The 26,292-nt window shown below is 51.9% G+C and overlaps 3 protein-coding genes across 4 annotated transcripts; 1 reads left to right on the top strand and 2 right to left on the bottom strand.

The window, feature by feature from the left end:
• Positions 1 to 114: 114 nt before the first annotated feature.
• On the bottom strand, positions 115 to 10,714 carry LSS (lanosterol synthase). 2 transcript variants are annotated; one of them, XM_035331089.1, is made up of 23 exons: positions 10,582 to 10,714; positions 10,327 to 10,513; positions 10,118 to 10,256; positions 9,881 to 9,989; positions 9,403 to 9,524; positions 9,072 to 9,168; positions 8,175 to 8,310; positions 7,844 to 7,952; positions 7,352 to 7,470; positions 6,828 to 6,925; positions 6,666 to 6,693; positions 6,203 to 6,259; positions 5,566 to 5,637; positions 4,806 to 4,856; positions 4,517 to 4,666; positions 3,620 to 3,716; positions 3,339 to 3,444; positions 2,721 to 2,786; positions 2,304 to 2,384; positions 1,843 to 2,013; positions 1,370 to 1,448; positions 942 to 1,153; positions 121 to 365 (listed from the first exon to the last, which is right to left on the bottom strand). In XM_035331089.1, exons 1-22 carry the CDS (start codon positions 10,599 to 10,601, stop codon positions 968 to 970), a joined length of 2,280 nt encoding a protein of 759 aa, XP_035186980.1. In that variant the 5' UTR covers positions 10,602 to 10,714; the 3' UTR covers positions 121 to 365; positions 942 to 967. The 2 variants fall into 2 exon arrangements, with proteins under 2 accessions (XP_035186979.1, XP_035186980.1); XM_035331088.1 differs by having other exon boundaries at positions 115 to 1,153.
• A 5,922-nt stretch (positions 10,715 to 16,636) lies between these two features.
• Positions 16,637 to 21,158, top strand: S100B (S100 calcium binding protein B). Its single transcript, XM_035331094.1, has 3 exons — positions 16,637 to 17,457; positions 19,095 to 19,247; positions 19,738 to 21,158. Exons 1-3 carry the CDS (start codon positions 17,110 to 17,112, stop codon positions 19,876 to 19,878), a joined length of 642 nt encoding a protein of 213 aa, XP_035186985.1. The 5' UTR covers positions 16,637 to 17,109; the 3' UTR covers positions 19,879 to 21,158.
• A 3,143-nt stretch (positions 21,159 to 24,301) lies between these two features.
• Positions 24,302 to 26,249, bottom strand: LOC118169559 (zinc finger protein 239-like). Its single transcript, XM_035330901.1, has 2 exons — positions 25,179 to 26,249; positions 24,302 to 24,454 (listed from the first exon to the last, which is right to left on the bottom strand). Exon 1 carries the CDS (start codon positions 26,247 to 26,249, stop codon positions 25,182 to 25,184), a length of 1,068 nt encoding a protein of 355 aa, XP_035186792.1. The 3' UTR covers positions 24,302 to 24,454; positions 25,179 to 25,181.
• Between the last annotated feature and the right edge of the window lie 43 nt (positions 26,250 to 26,292).

Genomic DNA, 26,292 nt, shown 5'->3' on the forward strand with positions numbered 1-26,292 from the left:
AGCCTCCTGCCACCTGTATGCAGCACTGGGGTTCTCTGTTGTTGTGTGTGCAAGCTCCCTACCGCCTGAGATGCACACTGAGGGAGGCTATGAGGAAACCAACATACAGCGAAGTTCCACTTGCAGCACTGGTAGCCATTTATTAACCCCATCAGTGGACATGACTTCCAGTTCTGACAACAAAATGTGAATACTCACCCACACTAACTCAGACAGAGGTAGCTGCTGCCCTGTGGGAAGCCTGGTGCCCAGGAGACCCAGGCTGTGCCCTGACATAAATCACCTCAGTGTTTTCTGCTTCAGTTACCATTTTCCAAAGTGGGAATGATGCTGATAACTTCACTTGGGAAGCCAGGTGCCACCAGCTGTGGGACAGAACAGCAGCAAAACTGAGTGAAGTACTCCTCTTTCCCAACTCAGTGAGGACAGAAACCCTTCAGGCTTCTGTACAGGTTGTACTTCAAAGGCAGTTGCTAGCACCCCCAACGGCGGCCAATTCATCATGGACTGTGCAGTGCACTCTACACAACACTGGGCACAGAAGAAGCCCCAGATCCCATGTTCCTCCTGCAGAGAGCCAAGCTGGGGGTACAGGACAGGTGGGAAGAGAAAAAAGGGGAAGACAAAGGCAGACTTGTTCTACCCAGAATGAGAGAGAGAGTCCGCCTAGATCTGTAAAACAACACAGCTTGGCAGCTTTCTCTTTGCAGAGCATCAGAGTGGTCTGAAAAGACACTTCGCTGCACATTCCATGAGGAAGAATATACCTGGCAAGAGCCTTTAAAAGTGTATTTTTAGAAGAGGGTCAACAGAAAGCAGAGACTCCATGGTACTATGGCAGCCCTCTCCTCCCTGGCAGAGGCAGTGGTCTGTGTGTTAAGATAGGCACCAAGATCGTGTGCAGGAAGCACCCGTACCCCCACGCAGCACATGGTATCTGAGGCAGGTCAGAGGTCATGGTGTGGGTTCAAGCAGAGAAGGTCATGTTTGCAGTCTTCCCAGCCCCAGCCAAGGGTCTGGATCGCAGCTGCTCAGCGAGAGGGCTGTTGGGATGCAACCGGCAGAAACGTCCAAGTGTCCAAATGGGGAAGACATTGCAGTAGGCAGTGTAACTGATGGCACATGACTTGTTGAACACCCCAGCAATGTTCTCCTGAGAGAGAGACAGACAGCAAGGTGGTATGGGTGACAGGAGACCAAAGGATGTCCAGGACACTGTACTGAGCTCATCGTGTTCCTGAATTTCCCACCAAAAGCCATATGTGACTTCCCTTCCCGGTAAGGGAAGCATATTGCAGTGGCTGCATGAGGCCCAGGACATATGCAACACTGGGGAACCCCCTGGAGAGAGAAGAGGGAATTCACATACCTGAGGCCAGTCGCCATTGGGCAGCTGCTTATTGATCAACACTTGGATGCCCCTTTCCAGCACGTCAGTGTCAGGGTACCTGCAAAGTACAGAGGAGATACAATTACTTTAGTATCATCCAAACTGTCTGCATACCCACACCCAAGTGCTTAGGGAACTCAACCACCTCCAGTCTGCCCCAGACTTGACCAAGTCATGCAACTCCAGGGTACCAGGCATTACAAATATGGCAAAATTCTCCCTGGCTGGAGACCTGCAGTTGTGATCAAAACCTTTCCTCTGGCTCTCCCTCTCCTGGTATCAACAGCCTCACCGGCTGGACCACAGCTTTGGTCAGTCCCCCACCACAGAGGTGTGTGACCAAGGAACATGGTTGGGTGCATGGCCCACACTAGCAGGACCCAGGGCCTGTGCCTGGGATGGTACTTCCCATTTCGCTGGACCATGTGGTAGCAGGTGAAGGCCACTCCTACCTGACAGCCATGAGCCCCAGCAGGGCCCAGCATGTGTTGTGGATCTGTGATGTGGCACTCTGCACATATCTGCGTTGCTCACATGACTCGAAGTCCTCTCCCCACCCACCATCTGTCATCTGCTTGGAGAGCAGGAACTGGCAGGCCTGGGCCACTTCTCTGCATGCCACCCTGCAAAGACAGACAGAGAATCAGACAGGGCTGGGTACAGAGGAGAGCTTGCAGATATTTCCCAGATGCAAACGGGAGCTGTGCTTCACCCTGCCCATGGCAGGTGCTCTCTAAAGAGCTCAAGGCTCAGAAAGTAAGTGCTCTAATCATACCACAGGCACCAGATTTGGGAGGAGTGTTATCTTGGGCAGGAGAGCTCATGGGCAGCCAGGGTGTCCACCCAGACCCACCCTTTGATCCTACCCCTACTCTAGAGGGAAAGGCAGAGGAGCTGCCTGACACCTACTCACCCATCACAGTATGTGTACTGCATACAGGCAAATGCCTCCAGACCAAACCAGGTACCATATGTGAAGCAAACTCCCCAGCTCCTAGGAGGGAGAGGAGACCAGTATTATCAAGGGTACTAGGACAGAGGCAGGTTGTGACACCGCTGTATCCACAGGGAGAATAGAACCAGGCAGAACGGCAACCTGCTTGCGCCTATGGCACAGCCATGCCTGCTACCACCAGCACCTGCTCCTAGATTGCTCAGGCATCAGCTGATGCACTGGGATTGGAAGAGTTGGAGCCACCCCAACCCCCAAGGAAGATCAGCACGTACAGGCTTGTTCTTACACACCCTACCAGCCATGAATGCTGCCCACTGTGGCCCCTCTCATGCTGGGGCAGCCAAGGGACAACTGAGCAGTAGGAGCACAGCTTACCCTTCCCACGACCCATCAGCTCGTTGTTTCTTGCGACAGAAGTCCAGGCCCTTCTGTAGAGTTTCTCTGGACAGGAGAAAGACACCTGATGCAGAAGCAGCCCAAACTCTGTGGGCTGCTTTGTAGAGACATTCGTCATTACCTCTAAGGATTTGATAGGTCCCATGATTAAAGGCTCAGTTGGCAAGAGAAAGCAGACAGGTGGTGCCACACAGAATCTCAGAGTCAAATTATGCACCACTGGGGTATTTTTCTGTTATGTGCCAGTATGCAATCAGAGACCTAGCCTACAACTAACTGGCTGCAAGATGAAGGCAACTGCTAAGTCAAGAGGAAGGCAGATGATCCACCAGTTTCTCCCAGCCTGATCCCAAACAGCCTGTGCCTTGTTCCTTGAGTGAGACTGTGCACTAGCACATTGGGGGCGCTATGGTTTGGACATGTCACTGGCATCTCAGCCCTGAATGCACCAATCCAGGGGCTGCTCCATTCCAGTGCAGAGGCCAGACAAGACCCCTGACAAGGCTCAGCAGGGACTGTGCCAGCAGAGGCCACTGCACTGGAGGTCATTGCGGCCTGTTTTTTTCCCCTGCTCAACTCCCCTCCCAGAGCCCTCACCTGATCTCTGGGGCTCTGTGCTCAGGGTATGCGTCTTGGAAGTGTCTCAGTGCCTGCATGACAGCTGATGTGCATTCCACATAGGTGTAGTCAATCATGATGTCACCTGCCAGCAGGACGAGAATATTAGTGCAACAGTCCCTCTCTGGGGGAGCTCACCAAGACACCTGCTACTAACCTCTCCCAAAGACCCATGGCACCTGTAGCCCACAGAAGGGCACGGGGTAAAACCAGCCCCTTCACACTGGGCAGGATGCCTGGGCCCATGCAGCTCCCCTTACCAAACACCTCTGAAGGGTTCAGCAACTCCAGCAAGTGACCTCCTCGCTTGGTTTCATATGTGGCAAAGCCTCCATCCGAGTTCCTCATGCTCAGCAACTGCACAGACAAGCAGAGTGAGGGGATGGGGCTGACTCACAGGCAGTACCGCATGAGTCTGGTCCCAAGTCAGTTGTGAGGACAAAGTCAAACTCACATGGGTTTACCCACATCTCAGAGCACATTGACAGGCAAGTCCAATCCAGACCATTGCATTTCCCACTCTGCTCTGCACTGGTGCAGCCTCACCTTGAGTACTATGTGCAGTTTTGGGCACCACAGTAAAAAAACAAAAAAGGATGTAAAACTATTTAAGATTGTCCAAAGGTAGTCTACAAAGATGGTGAAGGGTCTAGAGGGGAAGACATGCAAGGAATGGCTGAAGTCACTTGGTTTGTTCAGCCTAGAGAATTGGGGAGGCCTCATGGTGGCCTGCAGCTTCCTTGTGATGGGGAACAGAGGGGCAGGTACTGATCTCTCTGGTGACAACGATAGGACCCTACAGAATGGCACGAACGGGAGGTTCTGGTTGGCTATCAGGAGAAGATGCTTCACTGAGCGGGTGGTTAGGCACTAGAACAGGCTCCCCAGGGAAGCGGTCATAGCACCAACCTGCTGGAGCTCAAAAGCATTTGGACAATGCTCTTCAACATATTGTCTGATTTTTATGTGGTCCTGTGTGGAGTCAGACGGTGGACACAGTGATCGTCATGGGTCCATTCTAACTTGGGATATTCTATGAGTCTATGAGCGTATTGACCTTATAATGACTTAGTAATACTAGATGTAACCTTGACTTCTTATTTTACCTGGGTGTAGCTGCCTGCATTTCCCCTGATCCTAATTTTTGCAGCACTTACCACGTTGACAGCATCAAAAAGGCGCTCAGGGGGAACAAGTTTGGCTATGAAGGGACACTTCTCCTGCAGCAGCATAACTGACTTCAGCCCCTCTGCTGTGCAATCTGCCACAATCCAGCCACAGTCCCGCGTGCTGAAGGGGAAGCCACCCTGAAAAGAGGCAGAAGGACTCAGCACCTCCTCCTGTTCTTGTGCAGGGGAAGGCACTGCCCCTCATTCACTCCATCCCCTCTTCCCAAATCTCAGCCCTGTGCATGCACGCTTTGTACGCCAGCTCCAACCACTGCACCTTGTTCATATGGCGGTAATATTTCTGGTAGTCAGGTGGGTTCTCTGGAATCTGTGAAAACAAAAAACAAGTGAGGACAGGTTGAAGCTGCCCGCCTGCACGGCCATGGACTGAAACCATCAAAGATGCAGTGTCCTGTGGAACTGCGCACCATTTATCCTTTACTGAGGAAGGCAAATGGGGAAAGAGGTCAGCTCTGGAGCAGAGAATGCTGAAGAGAAATCAAATTTTTGCCTGGCTTCCACGTGTTTCAGCATGGCTAAAGCACCCTCTTGGTTGCTTTCCTGGCAGTGAGACATTTATTTTCAAGGGTCCCATTGACAGCACCACAAGTAAGACCTACAACTGCTTCTGCATGAAACTGCTGGTGACCCCCCCACCTTGAGCCACTGGCCTGGCTAGCAGGAGCTTCTGCACTCACTAGCAAAGGAGGCTGAGTTTCCCAGAAGGGTACCTCAAACATGTGGGCACCAAAGAGGGCTGAGCTCTGTTTTCCAGCCTCTCTTAGCCCAAGGTAGCCAACTCAAACATCCCACAGGACCTCACAGCAGGGCCTGGGTCTGTCCAAGGTCCTCTCCAAGCTGCAAAGCTTGCTCCCAGCAAGATGGCACAGGAAACAGGCAGCTGTTCCCAGGACTTTGCTAGTACAGCCTTGAAGAAGAGCTCTTCAGAGGGAATAGAGGTATTCAGCTGGGCTCTCAGAAGAAGCCAAGTCTGCATAGCCAGCATGGCAGAGACACCACCAACTGGTTCTGCTCACCTGGGTGAACCTGAGAAAGTCATAGGCATTCTGTAGGCAGGACATGAATTCAGGTATCTTCTGGGCTTCTGCCTAGAAACAGAGTGCACAGTCAGCAAAGAGTTCTGGCCACCAAACATGCCCCTCAGGAAGAAGAGGATATGCTGGGATCTTGCTGGCCTTGGTGCCATTAACAACAACCCTTCATACGGCCAGGCTAGGGGCTTACCTGGGTGACCACGACACCCTCCAAAACACATGCCTGCCATAGCTACCTCTGCCCTTCTGTAGGAAAGCAGGGCTGCCTGCTGTTTCTGACAAACAGAAATGCTCTGAGGCTAAGCACAGCAAGGAGGAAGGGCCAGGGTTTTACCACAAGACTGCAGCAACAGGGAAATCTAACCTGACCCATTTGTGTGGCACTGTGAGATCCTGCTTGAAAAGCAGCTGGCAAAGATGGGTTGTACCAGCTGTTCTGGAAAGCTTGCATGCCACAGCCAAGAGGCTCTCTGAGAAGGAGCATTTGCCTAATGCAGCTGTATGATGTGATGCCAGAATCTGTTTGGCAGAGATCTGAGCAGACATGCAGTAGAAGCCCCTGGTATTTTAGGTTACTGCCTGTTCCCAGGACAGCATGTAACATGCAGGGAAGTCTTACCTCCAGGAAGGCTTGGATAGCAAAGGCAGTATCCCACAGCTGGGATCCATTTGTACCCTGGAAGAGAGTGGATAGTGAGTGTCAGCTGCCATTGGCAGCCTGACCTAGCTGTGAGGCAGAATATTCCTCCTGTATTAGCTCTGCTGCTCCTTCCAGCCTGCATCTTGGTTTCATGTCACCCAGCACCACAGCTGACATGCTGGCACAGAGGGGACTGATGCAGCACCTCAGGAACAACAGAGGAACAGGAAGTGAGAAAGCTGCTTCAGCCTGCTCTATGCACAGCAATAACAGAAGAGGTGGCTAGCGATTTTGAGCAAAGGGACACGACAGCCAGTGGTTAAACACAGCTCAGTTCACATGCAATATCAGAGCCTCTGAGCCATAGGGCAGGCAGGGGCATGTCTTTTCCCAGCATGCCAGGGTCCCTCTTAGTCACAGCTAGAATTCCACAGCACCTTACCTGCATCTTCATGCCATCAAGGCCCAGCCTGTGGGAGGAGAGAAAACTGTTGCAGCACAGGCACAGCAAGAGCACCAGGAAGAGGGTTGGGAGCCACAGTGTGCCAAAATCACAGGCATCAGAGCCCCATGCCATACCAGGTGGATCACACTCAGTCCTTACCAGAGATAGTCAGGGATCCTGGAAACATGCTCCTGAAAAGCTGGGGAGTTCTTCCCATCCACAAACCAGCGAACCAGCATGTTGATGGTCTTAGAAATCTGTTAATAGCAGAGCTGTCAGTGCTCTGGCTACAGCATCTTCCAGCCCCAGACACATACATCCCTCCCACCCAGCACCCAGCTAGAGGTCTGAGCTTCACCCTTACAGCTCTATTTGTGGCATCACTCTTAACTGTAACTGAGATGGTGAGGCAGATTCCACAAGATTACTCCAGGGCTTCCCCTCAAATCATGTCCCTGGACCACAAGGTGAGGTACCCACACGAGGGCCACAGCTGTCACCACGCCCTCTGCCTCTCTTGTGTCCTATTAGCACTAAGGTCTTGAGCAGAGGAGCAGCAGGAGTTTGTGCCCGGGCAAGATTCAAAGGTTTTGGTTACACACCAAAACTGTAAAGGACTGTGGGACCCCAAGCAGGTTCCTAAAGAGACGAGCAAGAATTTGAAAGGGTATCACGTAACCTACTGGACCAATGCTGATACACTTGGTGAATCTGTCATCAGCTTTGATGTGGTCATAGAGCTCCACAATGGCTCGCTGCCGCAGGTGGGTGCTGTGGTGGGCTTCATACAGATTCATGACAGCTGCAGGGGAAGAAAGGGACATGCAGAGAAAAATTCACCCCTCCGTGGACAGATGCACTTGCTGTGGCCAGCTGCACTTGCTGTGGCCAGCTGCACCACTGCTCACATGATGACCAGCCAAGGAAAGAATGGGAACTGCTCTGCCTCAGAGTGGCCTGAGGACCAGGACACAAGGTCCTGCTGCTACCATGGTAGCAAAGGCCCAAAGATCAAACGATCAGTGTCTTGATTCCAGCTTCAGGGCATGCGCCAGTAGCTGGCAGGAGACCTTAAAGAGCTCCGTTGGTACAAGACAGCTTCAGTTCCACCACCAGCCTACTCAAGGGCAGTCTCATGGCAAGGACCCTCCCACCCCAGCCAACACCACACTCACCATAGGCAACCTCCAGCAGCCAGCTGTGTGGGGTGTAGACATCACAGGCAGCCACGTTGTTCCTCTGGGCTGGCCAGTCAATGCTGGCATAGTCTTGCACATACAACTCCTGACAGAAGACAATACAGGTGATCAGCTTGGCAAGCTGGGAAAAAATACCCAGAGGCAGCTTGCTGCAGGAAGTTTGCTCAGCTGCCTGGACTGCTTTGTCTACGCAGGCACAAGAGCTGCCACTTCATGAGACAGTCTGCCTCTAAAGATGTGGCTGGCACAGCAGGCTGTCAGGGAGCTGTGTCCTTGTTAGGGAGTCCCAGGAGGGCCAGCTCCTCACCTGCCGCAAGCTCCGTATGAGTTCATCTTCTTCTGCTGACAGACGCTTGGCATAACAGTAGCTCATGGGGAGGTACACCTGGCGGCAGTGGCACCAGAGCCGGGATGGATGCGCTGGGAACCATGTAGGGAGCAGCCTGTTTATAACAGAGAATGTGCTGTGTAATCAACAGGGAGGGCCAAGAGAGGCGTGCAGAGATGATGGGTCAACAGGGGGACAGCTAGGGCAGGACATGCCTTTTCCCATCCCCTGTGGCTAGGCTTTCTACTGCTGGTTACAGTTCCAGCAAAAAAGAAGGGAGCATTCACACTGCCTGACCTCACTCAGGCCCTCTCCACCCTGGCTGATCCTTCTCCACTAGGGTCAGCAGACACTGTTCCTGGCCTAGCTCAGACAGGGCAAAGAGCATCCCAAGCTCGGCGAGAATTCATTTCAGGGGCCCTGCTCTTCCCCATGTTACTTTGAAGGTGGAGGTGCAAACTGACAGTTGAATGTATCCGCTGACAAAGCACCAGCAGCCCTTGACACTGTACAGCCTCTGATCTTCCCCAGGGAAAATGCCATACACTTCCCTTCACTGACACCCAGTGACTACTCAGGACCCTCTGAGTGATTGCAGAGTTTGAGCTGGCAGCTGTACACATGGCAAGCTCTGTTCTGCTAGGGCCTAGTTCTGTCTGGCCACAGGAGTGGAAGATGCAAGTGGCAAGGAGCGTACTATTGGATGGATGCATCATGGACCCTATGGGTAAAACTAGTGGGGCTGAGCTCTTGCATCCCTTCAGTGATATCTACTTGTCAGCTGACGTTGCTGCTAGCCTCCCAGCTCACAAGCAGTCTGAGCCTGGTGGCAGGACTAACAACACTCCCCACATCCACATCGAAGGAGACATATACCACATCTCCGGGAGAAGCGTGTTCATTCCCTCCCAGCTGTAAACGTTCAAGACAGCCAGCCAAAACTTCCCCCACGAAGGGATTCCCACAGCACCTCCTGCAGAGATGGATATTAGCTTTCAGTGTTAATGCAGCCACATCAGCTCCCTGCTCTCTCCCACATTAGAGGGTCTACCCCTCCCCAGGTTTGGGAGCATGCCACTCCGGCTGTGACACACATCCCAGAAAAGGGCTAGGCAGGCAGTGGTCCAAAAATGTAACAGACTTTCCCACCATAACTGAAAATCCAGATGCTACCCACAACTGCTGTGCTGGACACAACAGTGCTGACCTTTGCTGTGCAGGTTGACACGGGCTCGCACAATGTCAGGGTCATCTGGTCCAAGCCCCAGGATCCTCAGGGCAACATAGTTGAGTGCTGTGCCAAACACTGTTGATTTGTCCTCCACGTGCCTGTTGAGAACACAGAGACAGCACAGCCATTGGACACAACCTACTGCACATGTCTCTCTCTGTGTTGGGCTGAAGTGCCGTGCCAGGGGTGACTGAGGGAAAAGGAGACCCAGCTAACCCAGGCATAAACAACGCTCCGTACTGCCCTGCAGCAGGATAAAACGCCACAGAGCAAACACAGCCAGACCTGCAGCCTCTGTGACAAAGGGCACGCCCAGAACCCTTCACAAGCAGGTCCAGCCACCTGGGGTATCACAGGTGTAACGTCCCACTTCTTGAGCCTGGGCAAGTCAAGCAGCAGCTCCACGTGCTGAACCTCAGACACACGATCACAAAAGAACATCTTTGCTACTCACAAGCCCCAGCCTCCATCTGGAAGTTGCACAGAGCGCAGGTAGCGCACCATCTCCTCCTGAAACCCCTCTGGCAGCTGGATCTTGGCAGTGTGGCAGGTGATGAGGAGACCTGGAAGCCCACGCACCAACTGCTCTGTGAAGCTGAGCACGGCGTGGCGACCCGCAGCCCCCCGGCCAGCAGAGCAGAGCCCCCGGCACGACAACGCTGTGGCGAGGCCCGGCCGGGCCGGGACCCACCTGGCAGCAGGAAGAGCGGCCCTCCGTAATCGCCGGCCCAGTGCCCGTCCTCGGCCTGCAGCCGGGCGTAGAACCGCATGCCGTTGAGGGCCGCCTCCCGGGCCGTGCCGGCCGCCGGCAAGGGACGCAGCAGCTCGTCCTGGGGGGAGACGGCACCTCAGCGGGGGAGCGCCCCCAGACCCCGCACCCGCAGCCCGGCGGCCCCGCACCGTGTCCAGGCCGAGGCAGTGCGCCTCCAGCGCCGTCTGCGCCCGCCGCTCCCCGGCCGGCTCGCCCTCGCCGTCGCCGTCGCCCAGGTAGCGCCACCGCTGCCGGCCGCCCTCGCAGCGCAGCCGCCAGGCGGGCAGCGCCGTGGCTGCCGCCGAGCGCCGCGGGCCGCCGCGCCTCCGCACCTCCCTGCCGGAGACGGGCACCGTTAGCCGCGGGCGAGGCCGCCGCCACACACCGCGCTGCGCCGCACTCACCCGCCGTCCGCCATCGCCATCACCGCTGCCGGGCCGGGGCTGGGCCGGGCCGTACCGGAGCCGCGCGGCGCTGGGCCCACATGGCCTCACGGGCGGCCGCCAATGGGGCCGCGAGGTGCCCGCGGCAGCCCCGCCCCCGCCCCGCCCCGCCCCGCCGGCCCGGTGGTGGCAGCCCCACGCCAGAAGCCGTGCGATGGCTCCGAGCGGGGCCCGCCCCCGGGCGTGACCCCCCGCAGCCTGACAAAGATCCTCGCTGAAGCTGCCAAGGGCGCGTTCCCGAGGCTGTCACCCAGCCAGGGGCTGTGTCCCCGCCCTGTTTGCACGAGCCCATGGTGTACCCGCTGCCCGCTCACGGCCCCCCGCCCACTCAGAAATCAGCCACCAGACACAGCACCCACCGCAGGGACTTTTATTCACAAGCACAAGCTGTAGGCTGCCATGTCCATCAGAGCGGTTCCGTGCCTGGGTGCCCAGCCCTGAGGGAGGCGAGGCCCCTGTGGGCCCCTGGCAGCCCAGTGGGGACAGGGAGCTGCAGGAGAGCCGGTGAGGAGCAACAGAGGAGCAGCAGCAGCCCCCTCACCCAGACTGTGCCTGGCAGTGTGGGCATGCCTGCAGCTCAAGATGGAGGCACACCTGTGGGAGCAGCTGCTTGCTGGCATCTCACACGCTAGTGGGGACCTGGTGGGTGGGGGTCATGCGGGTGGTGGCCATGCGGGTGGGGACCCGGTGGGTGGGGGCCTGGCGGTCCATGTGGAGCAGGAGGTTTTCCAGGCTCTGGGTGCGGTGGCCCCCCTGGCACGCCAGGCCCAGGATGTGGTGGTGGTGGCCCTCCGTGTGGTCCTGCAGGAAGAGGAGACCCATCAGGAACTGAGGTGATGCCACGGGGCTCTCCTGTTATGCACAGCACCACCTGGCACCACCCTGGCTACTGCAAGGGGCTTTCCTGCACCTAGCAGGACCAGGTCCCCTGGAAGTGGAATGGGGACATGTAGAGCAGGAGCAGCCTGGGAGTCCATGTGCTGTGATGCACCAAGCCCTTCCCGAAGCCCCAACAGTGAGCATTACCCACAGCCTGGATCTGGACCCATGGGTGCTCACCTGGGTGGGGGGCTGACATCTTCTCACAGCCTTTGAGCTGCAAGGGAAGAACAGGTTCTGTCAGTGCTCTACCAAAGTGCACAGCCATGGTGCGGAGCTTCCCCTGGGGCACTGCATTTCTCCACGTAGCCAGGAGCCACCGTCCCAGGTGAAGCCCCACATGCCCCAAGCACAGAGGCAACACTTGGGCTGGGGCCTCTGCAGTTCCCCACAGCCATCCCATCCGTTTTGGAGACCCTGAGAGCAACTGCCCTCGTCCCTGCAACACCGGGCACAACCCAGGCACACAGTTTCCATCATTAAACCAACCCCAGCCCACCTCCTCTCCAGGCACCAGGGAATATGCTGAGCCTGTGCCCAACCATGAGGGACTATGGGCAGTGCATCTTAGGCCAGTGCCAGCCCTGGTGCCCTTTGCCCACCCCTCCCGACACTGCTACCTCAGGGACTGCTTCCATTTACCTATGCTGCAGAACGGCCCCGTCTGAAAGCACTGTAGCTCCGACTGTCAATCTTGCACAGCAGCCTGAGGTGGTGGGGCTGGCCTTTGGGCACCCCTTAAATACAGGGCCCTGCCTGGACAACAAGGGTGTGGCAGCCAGGTGTGACACCCATAAACCATTTTGTTAGTTTTGCATGTAACTATGGAGATGCTGGAGTACAGACGCATGTCGCATACGGTACTGGGCACAAAAGTCTGCCAGCCCTTAGAGAAACAGAGTCAGGGTCGGGGTGAGGATGGGTGGTGGCCTCAGTGCTGGTGTCAGGTGATGGGTTGAGTCAGGTGTCCTTGCCATGAACCCTGGCGTGGTGCCCTCAGCACAGGTAATGTGTCTGGGAGCCAGTGTGTGGGGTCACATCCCCACAGGGGCTGCTGCAGGGCATGACGCTCGGGGCCCTGCTGATGACCCCCCACAAACAGGTTGAGCTCAGGTACTGCCACAGTGTGAGAGCAGAAGTGACACCTGCCATCAGACCAGTGACAGAGATGTGCCAGGCTGTGGCTGTTCCTCCCCATCCCCCCCACCCCACACACTATGCAGTGTGCCCTGCTGTCCCATCCTAGGGCTGTGGGGACAATGACTTGAAGCATGTGTCCTCAGCATGGATAAATTCCCCTTTCCTCCTGCGGACACAGTTCTTATACTGTATCTGTCCCTCCAAGGATGTGTACAGTTTCTATAACACCCACCATAAAAACTTCTTGAAAGGAAGCATGTGAGCCAGGGATGCTTTACTTGCTGCTGTCGTTTGTTGAAAGAGCTGGGTGGGGATTCAATAATACTAATTTAAATCTGGCAATAAAATCTATTCCTGCTGACCTGGATTACCTTGTACTGCAGAGGATCAAACCTGAGACAGTGGGAAGTTCAGGTTGAAAACCCAAACTCATTGCCATAAATACTCGTGATTAACATCCAACCTTGATTTTAATGCCTGGGAGGTAGGGACTGTGGCTGTGCAGTGCATCACAAAGCAGTGCCTGGAGCCTTGGGGAGCAAGGGAGGGGCAGCAGGGGTGCAAACTCTACTTCTAAATGTGCCACTCATCAGCAACCCAGGACAGAAACATGCCTGTGAATTACTATATACGACTGTATATACACACACAGTGTAAGTTGATTTTTAAATACTTCTCTGCTAGCAAATAGCTTTTCACTCATGTCCTGCATAAGATCAGGGATTACCTGAGAAGAATGGTGATTTTATTAATTTTATTTAGAAATTAGAGAAATAATTTGGTATTTATTCTATGAATAAGGCTTAGGTCACACACAAGTTCAGCTGTGGGCGAATTCATTAGTATAATTTTGTCTGAATGACTTAGCAGGGCTGGAGTACTCCCTGGGGGGTTGCTGTGTAAGGAAAACATCATCTTCAACCCGTGCTCAGAAACACTTCCACTCCTGTACTGACAGTCCTCACTAGGGAGAGCTGCAGAGCTTCTTTTGCACAGTTTAAATGGATGCAGTTGGTTGAAACACTGATACGGTATTTGGGGCTTAGCCTATTTATTTTGGTTGGAATAAGAAAAAAGAGTTGTCATAATGATCTGCCTGAGATGAGCTTCCTGTAAGGAGCTCCAGTTCCCTGTGGCTGCCAAAATCTTCAGATAATTTCTGATGATACTTGCCTAAAGTCAGTGATGGAAGGTGAACCGTTTATTATTCTGTCTTTATATAATCAATATGCCTTAGAAATTGAGTTAGTTATGAAACTTTACATGCCAAACTCCTGGTAAGTAGGCATTATTTTTATAACAGTTTCTACATTTCTGAGTTTTGGATCAGAGTTAACAGGGTAGCACTCTGCTCGTGCTGTTTGTGAGAGCTCTCTGGCAGAGACATTGGAAGCTGAAAGTATTCTTCTGAGGTGAGGATGCAGTCAGCTCAAAAAAGCAAATACCACAACTTCCCCCCTTTTAGTGCACTCTAGAACGAGACTCACTTCAGAAGGTATCATCTGCCAATTGTTACCTGTTATGTTTCTAGACCAAAAATTGCTAAGGTACATTAAAGCCATGGAATATATCATCTAGTTTGTTTTAAAAGGGATTTAGGGATCTGATCAAAGGAATTTTACAAAACATGGTCTAAATATAGTCATCTCAGTTTGACAGAAGGTAGACCTGAATCACTCACTGGTAGCCACAGTATTTTCAACAGAAACACGGGTATTTTAGAAGCACCTTAAAAACAAAACAAAAACCAAACAAACAACAAAAAAACACCACTTGGTTTCCTCTGTGCCGGTTATTGTAGCTTGGATATGAGCTGCAAGGATGTGGGCCTTCAGCACCCTTCAGCACCAGCATGCCTTCCCTCTTTATACCCGCTGTAGTCCTTCTGGGGTTGCTCCCTGTACCAGGCGCAGGAGGGACACTGCAAATTGATGCTGTAATGCCTTCTCTCAGGGCCAGTTTCATGGAGAACAAATTCATATATTTTTAATGAACCTCAGATACTCCTTTGGTTCAGCCCGGAAATGACCTAAGCTCAAGGCCATGTTTCAGCTGTGGTAACAGCATCCCAGTGTTTTCAATTTCAGAGAATTTGCAGTGGCAGCAGAACTGATTGGTGTTTTTCACAAGAACTACCAAAGGGAGGCTATTTGGTGGGCCAGCATTGGAGTCCAGAGCTGTTCCTTTGCAAACCTGATGCATGGTTGTGCTGACAGGACACACATCAGGTACTTGAAGAGGCCCTGAACCTATGCGCAGGGCACTGAATTGAGCCCCTGTCCTTGTCTCCATCCAGAGTTCCATGGGCTCCAGCCTCATTCTCAGATGTGTGCTGCTGCTTCTCCTCATAGGGCTTCCCACTAGGATCCCAGCTCATCTCTGGCCAATATATTTGTTGGCTCAAATACACACACAGTGACCAAGGCACAGAGCTGAGGAACCTACAGAATCCGGCTTCCAATATGCTAGGACTATAAGCACAGCCCTGCAGAGGCAGAAACATCTCCCCCTCCCACCCAAATTCCTTTCCTTTCATTACTTTTTTCTCTCAGTTCAATGACCACCAGCCTTTGTCTTGTGGTCTGGCAGAGCCTGGTGCCACACACGCCAGAGACAGAAAGAAATACACTGGCTTTTCTCCCAGGGCCTGCTATGAAGAGCTCACATTGTGTTTTACTGGGAAGAGGGAGACAAGGAGAGGGTTGAAATATCACGCTCGGCCTCAGGCTATGTAAAAGCCTCTGTTTCTCTGAAGGCATTGGCCCAAAGCTCTGGAAAAAAAAAAAAAAAAAAAACAGTGACCCTGAGAAAAATGCCCCAAGGTCACAGTCTCCTTTTGAAAGACCAGGGCCATGAGTTTTAAAATAATGGCAGTGGTTCTTTGCACAGCATGGAAGTGGGTAAATTTAAATGTGGTGATGAACACAAGCTCCCAGCCTGGCACAGCCTGGCACCTGTGCCGAGGCCTCCAGGCCAGGTCGGAGAGGACCCAGAGCAAGATGGTGTTGTGTGCTGGGCAGTGACCCTGGGTGAGGATCTGAGAAGTCACCTGGAGCTGCTCATTTCTAGAAGCAGGAAAGGGCCAAGGTTTCTGGTGTTCGCACCTAATCCTGCTGCTCCTTACTACACTAGCTACCAGTGCAGCAGATCTTTCCCCGTAAAATATATGCCAGAATGACTTGGGATGATAAGAATAAGCAGAAAAGAGAATTCCAAGACTGTTCAGATTTTCATCTGCCAAATACTCAATTTTCTGTTCCATTTTAACAAAGGTCCATTTTAACATCAGGAATGACATCAGAAAATGGGAGAATGAGGCAGAGCTTCAAGCTTTCTGTCTCTGACTAGCAGTAATGTGCTTTGATGCATTTCTTGGCCAATTACTGAGCTAGGATATCTACCAAAATCAATTTGTTATTGATGGAGAAAAACACTGTTTCTTTCCTGCTGGCTGAGAGCACCACTTATGCCCAGCTCTTACACCAACACAGTTATCCTTAGAAAATAGAATATTGCAACATTGCTGACAAACGATTTCATCTCTGGAAACACCACTGCCCAAAAGCACGCCTCCTAGCCCTGCCAGTCCTATGAGAGCACGGGAAACCAACTGCTGCAGACTGCAATGCCATAAATGCAAAAATTTCAATGGCCAGGTCTACATTTAGTGTCAATGCACTCAAGTTTCACACCGGGGAAATTAATTTGCTCCCTGCTCCTGCTGCTCCTTACTGGTTCCCCTGCAGCTCCCCGTCCCCACCGGGCTGCCAGGGCCCCACAGGGGCCTCACCTGCCTCAGGGCTGGGCACCAAGGCACGAAGCCGCTCTGCTGGGAATGGCAGCCTACAGCTTGTGCTTGTGAATAAAAGTCCCTGCGGTGGGTGCTGTGTCTGGTGGCTGATTTCTGAGTGGGCGGGGGGCCGTGAGCGGGCAGCGGGTACACCATGGGCTCGTGCAAACAGGGCGGGGACACAGCCCCTGGCTGGGTGACAGCCTCGGGAACGCGCCCTTGGCAGCTCAAAGCTTCAGCAAGGCTTTTTTTTGTGAGGCTGCGGAGATCACCCCCCAGGGGTTTGGCACCATCTGTCAGTTATATGCATCAGAAAGGAACTGCAGCTGCTACCAACTTTGTTGTTCTACACTTGCAGCCTGATACAGTCATCTCCCCCCGTGTAAAGGTTCTTGCTGTCCCTAAGACTAAAGGGCGTCACAAAGAAGACACAGCTAGACCCACCTCAGAGGTGCCCAGCAAGGGACACCTCCGTGTTTGTGGCCAGAGACACAAACTGCAGAAAGAGAAACTTCTGACACACACAATGAAATTTTCTGTCTCAGAGGGTGCTGCAGCCCAGGGACAGGGTACCCAGAGAAAGGGGGGGCTCCATCCTTCCCACGCAGTTGGCTCTGGCTTTGGGGAACTGTGGAGACCCCGACCCAGCTGCTGCTCACAACCTGTAGCCTTTACTCTGGATGAAAGCTGCAGCACCAGAGATGCTGCCAAGCTGGCTCTGCTGCTGTTCTGCTGTTTTTTTTTTTGTTTGTTTGTTTGTTTTTTTCCTTACAACGGTGACTTTCTCTGCAGCAGCTCCCACGGCCAGCTGCTGTGCCCCAGCAGCCAGTCAAAGCCTTACTGTGTGCATCTCTGCGCAGTGCGGGTCTGCAGCTCGGGACACCCCCGTGTTGAGCTACCATTGGTGCCAAGGGCGCTGCGGCACGGCTCGGGGCTCTCCGCCCCCAGGCATAAGAAGCCAGCAGGTGCCAGGGCCCCGGCTGTGTTCCTGGGCATCGCTGAGCTGCAGCTCCGCCGTCAGCAGGGAGGTGAGAGGGGCTGGGGACGCAGGGCAGCTGCTTCGCTGCTGGAGCCGACAAGCTGGTGCTGTGGGAGGGAGCGGCTTGGGGACTGCTGTGCTGGAGTAGAGCTCTGCCCTCATACAGGAGAGCATCGAGGAGCTGAAATAATCCTGGGTCCGGTGGATGGGAAACAGGCAGTGCTGCTGGCTACTGGATCAGCCTGGTGCAGGCGGGACGTAAGCACACGAGTAGCTATTAGGACGCATAAATTAAATACTTCAGAAATGTTTTCTAACTGTTTGGAAACAGCCTTGCAGTTCAGACATAGCTGCTGCAGAGGGGAGGGCATATGCTGGACAGTCAGGCTGCAGGATGACATTCAGCACCTTCTGCATCAGGCCCAGCACTAATGAAACAGGAGCCAGGCACCAGGGCAGATGCTTATTACTAAATGAGTGTCAGACAATTTTTTGGTTGTTGGATTTTTTTTTTTTTTTTTTTCCCTAGTGTCAGTGCATTCAACAGCTTTGGGTGCTTTTGCATTTCTCCCTTTCAGAGTATCTTGGGTTTGGCTGTTTGTGAAATCTGCAGAAAATGCTGCAATTATTAATATTCCTGAGAAGGTCTCCAGATGAAGTGCAGGAGGAAAGAAGTTAGAGATGTCTTTATTTTTTTCGCACTGGCACCCACCAAAATTGACTCCTGCCTACATCCTCCCGCCTGTTTAGTTGGAGATGTAACTGCAGGCAAGAAAAGGCAAGGGCATATGTCATGCAAGTAGAAAGCAAAGTGTTTCGGAAATTCACCCCGTTGCCTGCTCCCATTCCAAGCAAGCAGGGCAAAGCAATGGGCTAAGCTGCAGGAACCAAAGAATAGGTGAGGCGACAACATGCATGATTAAATAAATGCATTTTTCATCAACTGAGAAAATGGCATAAAGAAATGGTTTACACCGTCCAGTTTCTGCTGCACTTTGATTTGTGAGGTTTGAGTCATTTGACAGCAGTTTCCCTCCTCTTCACACAAGGAGTGCCAGGTACTTGGGCTGAGATGGAGCCAAACCATAGCAAGACCTGGAAGAGATGCTCCAGCTGCATGGCCTGGAACCAGGTGGCAGCAGTGGAACCAGGATGAAGCCCCAGTCCTGGGCACAGACCAGTGCTTTATGCTCCTGCAGCCCAGTTCTTGTATGCATGGAATTTCCCAAAGGGCATCAGCAACACAGGTTTAACAGATAATCCCACCCCATCTGACAGCTGGCTCTGCATGTATGGGAAATGCAGGAACGTCTGCTGGAAGCCCCCAGGGCTTTGCCATCTCCCTCCTCCTCATTTTCTCTTCTATGCTCTGCTCACAACAGAGACCCAAGGTGCCAAGCTCACATCTGTCCCAGGGGATGTGCCCGCTCCGGGGATTGACCATTACAGCACTGCTTGTGTTGTAGCTCTCCTTGACTCCAGGGCTCTCAGAGACAGAGCCTAGGTCTCTGGGGATCTTTCTCCCTGAAGTGAGAGCAGCTGGGGGGCTGTTCTGCAACACTCTTGGAGTGCAGGGTCTGGCACTGCTGACGTTGGGGGGCAGCCCAGGGCAGCACACCAGCACAGCAAAAGGCATCACTGCAGCTCGACTAGGCTAATGCACCCATCGCCTCCCTCTGTCCTTAGGACTGCACCGTGACCATGTCTGAGCTGGAGAAGGCCATGATCGCCGTCATTGATGCCTTCCACCAGTACTCTGGGAAAGAGGGAGACAAGCACAAGCTGAAGAAATCAGAGCTGAAGGAGCTCATTAACAATGAGTTGACCCATTTCCTTGGTGTGAGTATTGCCCTCCACAACGCATGTTTGACTGAGCCATGCCAAGCAGCTGCTGGCTCTGCTAACTTGTCTCCTGTGGGAAGCAAGTACAGGGGAAAGGGTCTCTTTATGCAGCAGTGCGTGAAACACTTCCCTACAGCTCCGCAGGAGCAAAAGGTGCCTGGACAAGTGCAACAGCCTGTGTTGGGGCTGGGGATTTGGGTTGCAACTAGATACGTTTCCTTCCCTGGGAAGGTGATAGCTGTGCCCCATGGGACTCAAGATGCCCCTTCCCAACAGCATCCCCGTGGCTGCAATTTCCAGTTCAGCAGGGCTGTTGTTGCGCAGATGTAGCTGCAAGCACAGAAAGCACAGAAAACAGCAATGAACTGTTAGGGATGTGTCTGAACAGACATTCAGCCACAGGAGTGGCCGAGAAACAGGGACATCTTACTGTCCAGGCCTCGCTTTGATCCTCCCCAGCTTCGGCTGTCTGTTTCTATCCCTTCAGGAGATCAAAGACCAGGAGACTGTGGACAAAGTCATGGAAGCGCTGGACAGCAATGGGGATGCAGAGTGTGACTTCCAGGAGTTTGTAGCCTTCATCGCCATGGTCACCGCTGCTTGCCATGAGTTCTTTGAGCATGAGTGAGCCAGTGGGAAGCAGCTGAGCACCTCCCACTCAAGCTGGAGAGATGCAGAGCAGTACTATGTCTCCTGGGGAAAGACTGGGTATGCTTAGGGGCTCCTTGGAGTTAAGCTTGTGCTTGTCTTAAGCAGCTTATTAAGTTCTGCAGCTTTGTGAGCAGAAACACCCATGTGGCTCAGGAAAGCCTTGTGACCAGTGCCCACCTGGTTGGATGCAGTGTGCATGAATGTCTCATCTCAAACTCACTCCCTGTTGCCGTATGCAAGGGACAAACATGGGGCTGGAGGCAGGTGGCCACTGCAATCTGGGGTTGTTTGCAAAAGGAGAAGGAAAACTCAAGACCTGAGGTGGGGGGGGAATGCAGAGGTGCTGGTTACAGAAGCCTGTCTCTGAGCCCACTGGCCTAAATGGAAAGGCTCCTGTTGACTTCTGTGGGCTCTGACCACCTTGCACATGGTACTAACCCAGTCCCATCACAGGGGCTCAGCAGAGACCATGCAGCTCTTGGCAACTTGAGACATTCCTAGTTTGAAAGGCAAAGCATAACCACGTAACAGACCAAGCTTTTCTCTTGCCCATGAATCCTCCTGCTTTTAGCAGCCTGCAGAACTGGAAGTGAAAGCACATGAGGCTCCTGGACTGGGGGCAGTTTCTGTGCCTGGGATGCACCTTGGTAAGGTCTCCAGGCTCAGCCCAAGGAAAAGGGGGAATCCATACAACATTACCACCTGCAGCCTCCAGAGTATGTGGAAACAACGAGAATAAAATGTTCTGTTATCTAGGCCACAACTGGGCTCTAGTGAAAAATGTGTCCTTTTGTCCCAGGCTCCGTGCACCTCTATGGCTACCATGCACTGTCAGGGGAAGGCTGAAGGACACAGCCTGGAGTGCCACTATGGCACACACTGGCAGTAGGCTGATAATTGGGCATCGATTCGTCAACTCCTCCCTGGCACCACTGCTGCCAGTCAAAAAGCTCAGGGTTGTTGCCACCACTGTGCTCCACAAGGCTGCCCAAACTGTGAGGCCAAAGGAACACAATGCACCTCAGCAGGATTGCTGCCATTCAGTTTGTGTCTGCTTCTGGCAGGGTCATCCTCAGGCTTGCACTGATGAGCCTCTGCAGAGCCAAAACTGAGCCTAAGACAATTTTCCTGAAGCCCGTGTTTCAGTCTTTTTTCAGTCTGCACTTGCCATCCAGATCAGACACACCTCTAAGTTAGGCATTCATGCATAGGAACAATACAGCAACATCTCTACTCATAAATTCACAATAACGATGACTGTGGATGTCGCCATCGTTTTTACTTCATAGCGATTCAGTGAGCAGAATGACCTGTTTTCCAGCAGAGACCATCTTTCTGTTCTCATCTGCCTCCTCAGGAGGACAAAAGAGGACACTCAGTCAGAGACATGCATACGAGAAAGATATCTCTTGCTCCATCAAGAATTTAAAAAGGCAGTTTTGCCATGCTAGCGTAGTACTCATTTGCCGAGAACTTGTTTAGCATCCAAGTTACTTCTACCACATTTTTAACATCCTCATCGGTTCCTGCTCTCTTTCAGCCTTTTCGAGCACTTGTATCGACCTAAGGCCACGTGTGAGGACAATGACTGAGGACACTGTCCCAGAGCATCCCAAGGTTAGTCAGGGGTGCTGTAACGCTCACAACCCTGTCTTAGACCTGAACCTGAGGTTAGTAGTGGTTTAATGCTCTGCACAAGGCTCTGCACGTGAGGCTGTCTGGCACCCACCTGCCTTTTGCCCCACTGCACTGCCAGTGCTCACACACGAGGAATCCCTCCCCAGGACAGCCTGCACAGCATTGCAGCAGCAGAGAACTGCAGTGCAACATCCGGCAGGACACAGGGCAGGCTGTCTTGTCCCCTGGCCAGCAATGAGAGCAGGAGCAGGGGGTGAAACAGTAGGTTTGCACACACATTTCTGGCACTAAGACTGATCCTTTCTTAGAAACACCATGGCTGGAAATAAACAGGAGCTTCGCCTTATGCAGAAGGCACAGCAGAGCTGGTGCCTCTCATCAGGCAGGAAGAGCATACCTCTTCTGTCGGGGGTGGTGGCTTGTGTCGGGATGGCCAACAAAGGACTGAGACTGTTAATCTGAAGACAGGCTCTGCGAAGCACCGGGAGGCCAGCACAGACACACCACAGACACAGGACAGGTAAAGTCCACAGAGCACGTTAGGAGGAGATGGTGATTAAGGGTTCCAAGAGTCAGCAGCATGGGGGCAGAGACCCTGGGATTGTGCCTAAAGATACTCCTTTGGAGAGAATGATAAAGAATTGGAAAAAACGACCCAAAAAAACAGGGAAAAGGATTAAAAAAACAATGGTTAGATATTGTGTAATTGTCTGGGCTAAAAAGCCAATACAAAGAACTTCAGTATTTTGGCCAAATTACGGGTCTGATGAAAATTCAGGTTTTAAATTTATATGTAAACAACAAGACTCCTTTTTCAGAGGAGGAATCAAGTTATGCTCTCTATAATCCTAATATTGCACCGGAGGCAGCAGCAGCTGCTCCAGGAGGGGAGACAGGGACTGCAATTGATGCTGTCCCTGGAGAAGGAGCGCGCTCTAGGCTCTGACAAGAATTAGAACAACGTAGAAGTCATAGCATAGAGTTTGCATGCTAAGAGTACAAAAATGATTTACCCAACAGATTTAAACAGAAAAACACAATATGGTTTTCCCAGAAATCAAATGTGGATTTCTACAGTTCTCAGAGAAGAAATATTCCTGACCTTCTCAGATGGAGTAAACCAATCATGTAAACAAAGCACTGGGCCACATTTCCCAGAAGTTCAAAAATCCACACTGCAAGCTCCGAGGTGCTCTTCTGTCCTGGTGGTCTAAATGACACGGAAGCACATCCCTGCTCCCTCTCTACATTAAGCTGAAAAGTACATTTCAGAAGAAAGTGGCAGCATTTCTGTGAGTGATCTGTGACTTAATTTATTCCCCCTACCACATACTAAATCTAAAGGATTTGCCTAGCTTTACTTACTGTACTGCAACGGTCAGGGCGATAGAGTATACTTCCAGTTTCTTCATTCTGAAATATTCTTGGCACTGGATTTTATTGTACAAAGTCTGAGGTCATCCTGCATCCTGAATAGTGTGGATTTCCAATTGCTGGGGGAAGGCAGCTGACAGAGCAGGAAACTAGAAGAGGAAAATGCAAAGTGTTTTTGTTCGTTTGTTTGTTTTAATAGAGAAAATAATCCAACTTCAATAACTGAACAACAAAAAAACTACTCCAAAACAATTAAGGCTATTTTCGTATTTTCTTGACACTGCAACATTACAAGTATAATCACAGTCACTGTGGCACTAGTGTACATATTTGGCAAGGAAAAATGCCAGAAATAAAGACAAACTGCTGTTCTGCAGTTACCTTGACAAGCTGAGTTTTAAGGAATAACAGAACTAGCAAATGTCTGTCACCTCTATAAGCAAGCTCTTATTTTAGGTGAGAATAAGATTTTAAAAGTGACTGGAGGAAAAGACAGCGGTGTATATTATTTTAATAATAACATGTATTGAAATACAAAATGATAGAACTCTGCTTTTACGGCATTGGCATAACAGAACTGTAAATAAAACACAGTGTGTTTAGTTCCTTCTAAACAGCAACACTGGTCACAAAACAGCATCTAAAGACGGTAGCAAAAAATTGCATTAGAATTTGTCATGACAGGAAACTGGCTTAGAAACATCTCATTTAAAATATCTGGCCGTGTAAACATCAAAAGTATGTTAACCAGCTAAATATAAACATTAATTCAACAATAAGAGTTATATCTTAGAATAGCCAGAATCAAATAAACCCCACAGTGCAAGTTGTTTTTTTTTTTAAAAAAGTTGCAGTTTCATTAACTGTAAACTAGTTAGATGTAATTCAGCTCTATTATCCACTAACGTGACTTCTGACTGGATACATGACAATACTTTAAATGCTTTAAATGTGCAAGCTTTCATAAGTTCCCTTTTTCTTTCATAAAATTGCTAAAACACAGTTATGAATATGCTGCAGACACCAAAACCAGATGCTTTAAGATCCGCGGAGTGCAAAATACGTGTATTCACGTGATAGCAGGGAAAAATAGTTCACTTTAAAAAATCATTAACTCTGTACAGAAAATTAGGAAAACACATTTAACATTAATTCAGGGCTTCCTTTTTTTTCTGCTATAATACATTCCTGGGTAACAGTAAGCAACAAATAAAGGCTTAAAATAGCCTCACAGTACTGTTTCTAGAATGACATAAAGCTTATAAAAAGTCAGTACAAAGTGCTAGCTCAGAAAGATCATTGCTGCATTAACGGTGTGTTTCTTAATGTTTACAGAGTTATTATTCAGCTGTCACTGGAATCCCACCTAACACAACTGAGTGTATCTGAAAATTCTGCTTTGACAGCAACCCTTTCCACAACTTACATCATTCCCTCGGTGTGGTAACCAGCTCGCTTAACCAACTACAATTTCTTAATTCAAGAGAGAACAGGGCTTGCCATTTGTTTGTTATGGTGTTTTCCATGCCCAGTAATTTAGTCTAAATATATATATATAGATATATATATGGATTTTTTTCAACCTGTCCTCATTAGTTTTGATGCGTTAAGCTGCTTTGATAATGTCACAATAAAACATGCAGTGCAGCACTATCTGGATACTATGTACAAGCCTTGTAATTAACAGAAAAATGAAAAAGGCTCAAAGTTGCTATCTTCTGGCTATGTACAATGCCTTTAAAAACAAATCACACTTTACAGGATAAATTCTTGCATGTTTCCTAAACCTTCTGTTGGTACCCATCTGTTTTCTGTGGGTGTGCCACCTCCCTTTCCTCTTCAAATGAAATCTATCTTTGTTTAAGAAACTACAATTTAATTTATTTCTCACATACACAGAAGTATCCATTTATCACTCTGTAAAAGCAGGTGCTTCAGTTGCTCAGAAACCTTTGGAAGTCAGTGTTAGATAGTGCTGCTTGTGTAGAAACCTTCACCAGGGCATGTGAACAGGGTGAGCCCTTCCATAACACAGAGTTCTGCATATGACACTGGCTGCAGGCAGCCTCTGCAAGTTTCTACCTATCTGCTATGCCCCAAAAAAGCATTTGCGCTGAAGCTCCAAGTCAGAGGAAGAAGTCCATTTGGAAGTGCTTTCTGGGAGAGCACTGCAGCAGCATGTCAGTTCCATTCAATAAAAAGTAAAGCAGACAGTACCTCTCCCCAGTCACATTGCGGAGGACAAGGAACAGCCCATTTTAGTAACTCTCAACGCCTTTCCTCCTGCTGCTGCCTTACATCAGCCTGCAGAGGTTGCTCATGGTCGTCATCTTGGTGCTGCAGTTCTCGTGTCTTTTTTTCAGTCACTGCTTTTGCCCTGGTGGTCGCGGAACCAGGTCTGACATCGGACTTCTCCTCTTCCTGCTGGTGCTTTTTACAGTGTTTTTCAAAAGTGGAGATTTTGGCATACGTCCGGTTGCACACCAAGCAGTGGTACGGCCGCTCACCGCTGTGCGTTCTCATGTGAAGCTGGAGGTATGAGGACCTGGAAAAGGCTCGACTGCAGACTGAGCAGCGGTGAGGCTCACGTACCTCGTGGGTCTTCAGGTGCTGCTTGAGGGACGAGGCCTGCTTGAAGGCCTTCCCACAGGTGGTGCACTTGAAGTTCCTCTCACCAGACTCGAGCAGCTGGTGTGAGACGAGGTGAGCGGAGGAGCGGAAGTTCTTCCCGCATTTGTTGCACTTGTAAGGCCTCTCCCCTGTGTGCAGGCGGACATGGAGCACCAGCCCCGCCTTCTGCGTGAAGGCCTTCTCACACTGCAGGCACTTGAAGGGCCTCTCGCCCGTGTGCACGCGGCGGTGGGTCTGGAGGTGCGAGGCACGCCCGAAGTGCTTGCCGCAGTCCTCACACTTGAAGGGCCGCTCGCCGGTGTGGATGGCCTTGTGGCGTGCCAGGTGGGAGGACTGCAGGAAGAGCTTCCCGCAGGCGGGGCACCTGTACTTCCTCTCACCCGTGTGGGAGCGCAGGTGGAGGGCGAGGTGCGAGGAGGAGATGAAGGCCTTGCCGCACAGCGGGCAGGCGTGGGGCCGCTCCCCGGTGTGGGTGCGCTTGTGGAGAACCAGCCCCGAGGAGAGCGCGAAGGCCTTGCCGCAGACGGGGCAGCGGTACGGCTTCTCCCCGGTGTGCACGCGGCGGTGCTTGGCGAGGGCGCCGGCCTGCGCGAACGCCTTCCCGCACCGCTCGCACCCGTGCGGCCTCGCCGCCGGCACCATGGCACCGCCCCGCGCGACGCGGCGCCCGCTGCTGACGCCGGGGAGGGGCGCCCCGGCCGCCATCTTGGGAGGAGCCGCAGCGCCCGCCGCGGGAGGGGCTCCAAGA

The sequence above is a fragment of the Oxyura jamaicensis genome, chromosome 7 (genome assembly GCF_011077185.1).
Source record: "Oxyura jamaicensis isolate SHBP4307 breed ruddy duck chromosome 7, BPBGC_Ojam_1.0, whole genome shotgun sequence".
NCBI lineage: Eukaryota > Metazoa > Chordata > Aves > Anseriformes > Anatidae > Oxyura > Oxyura jamaicensis.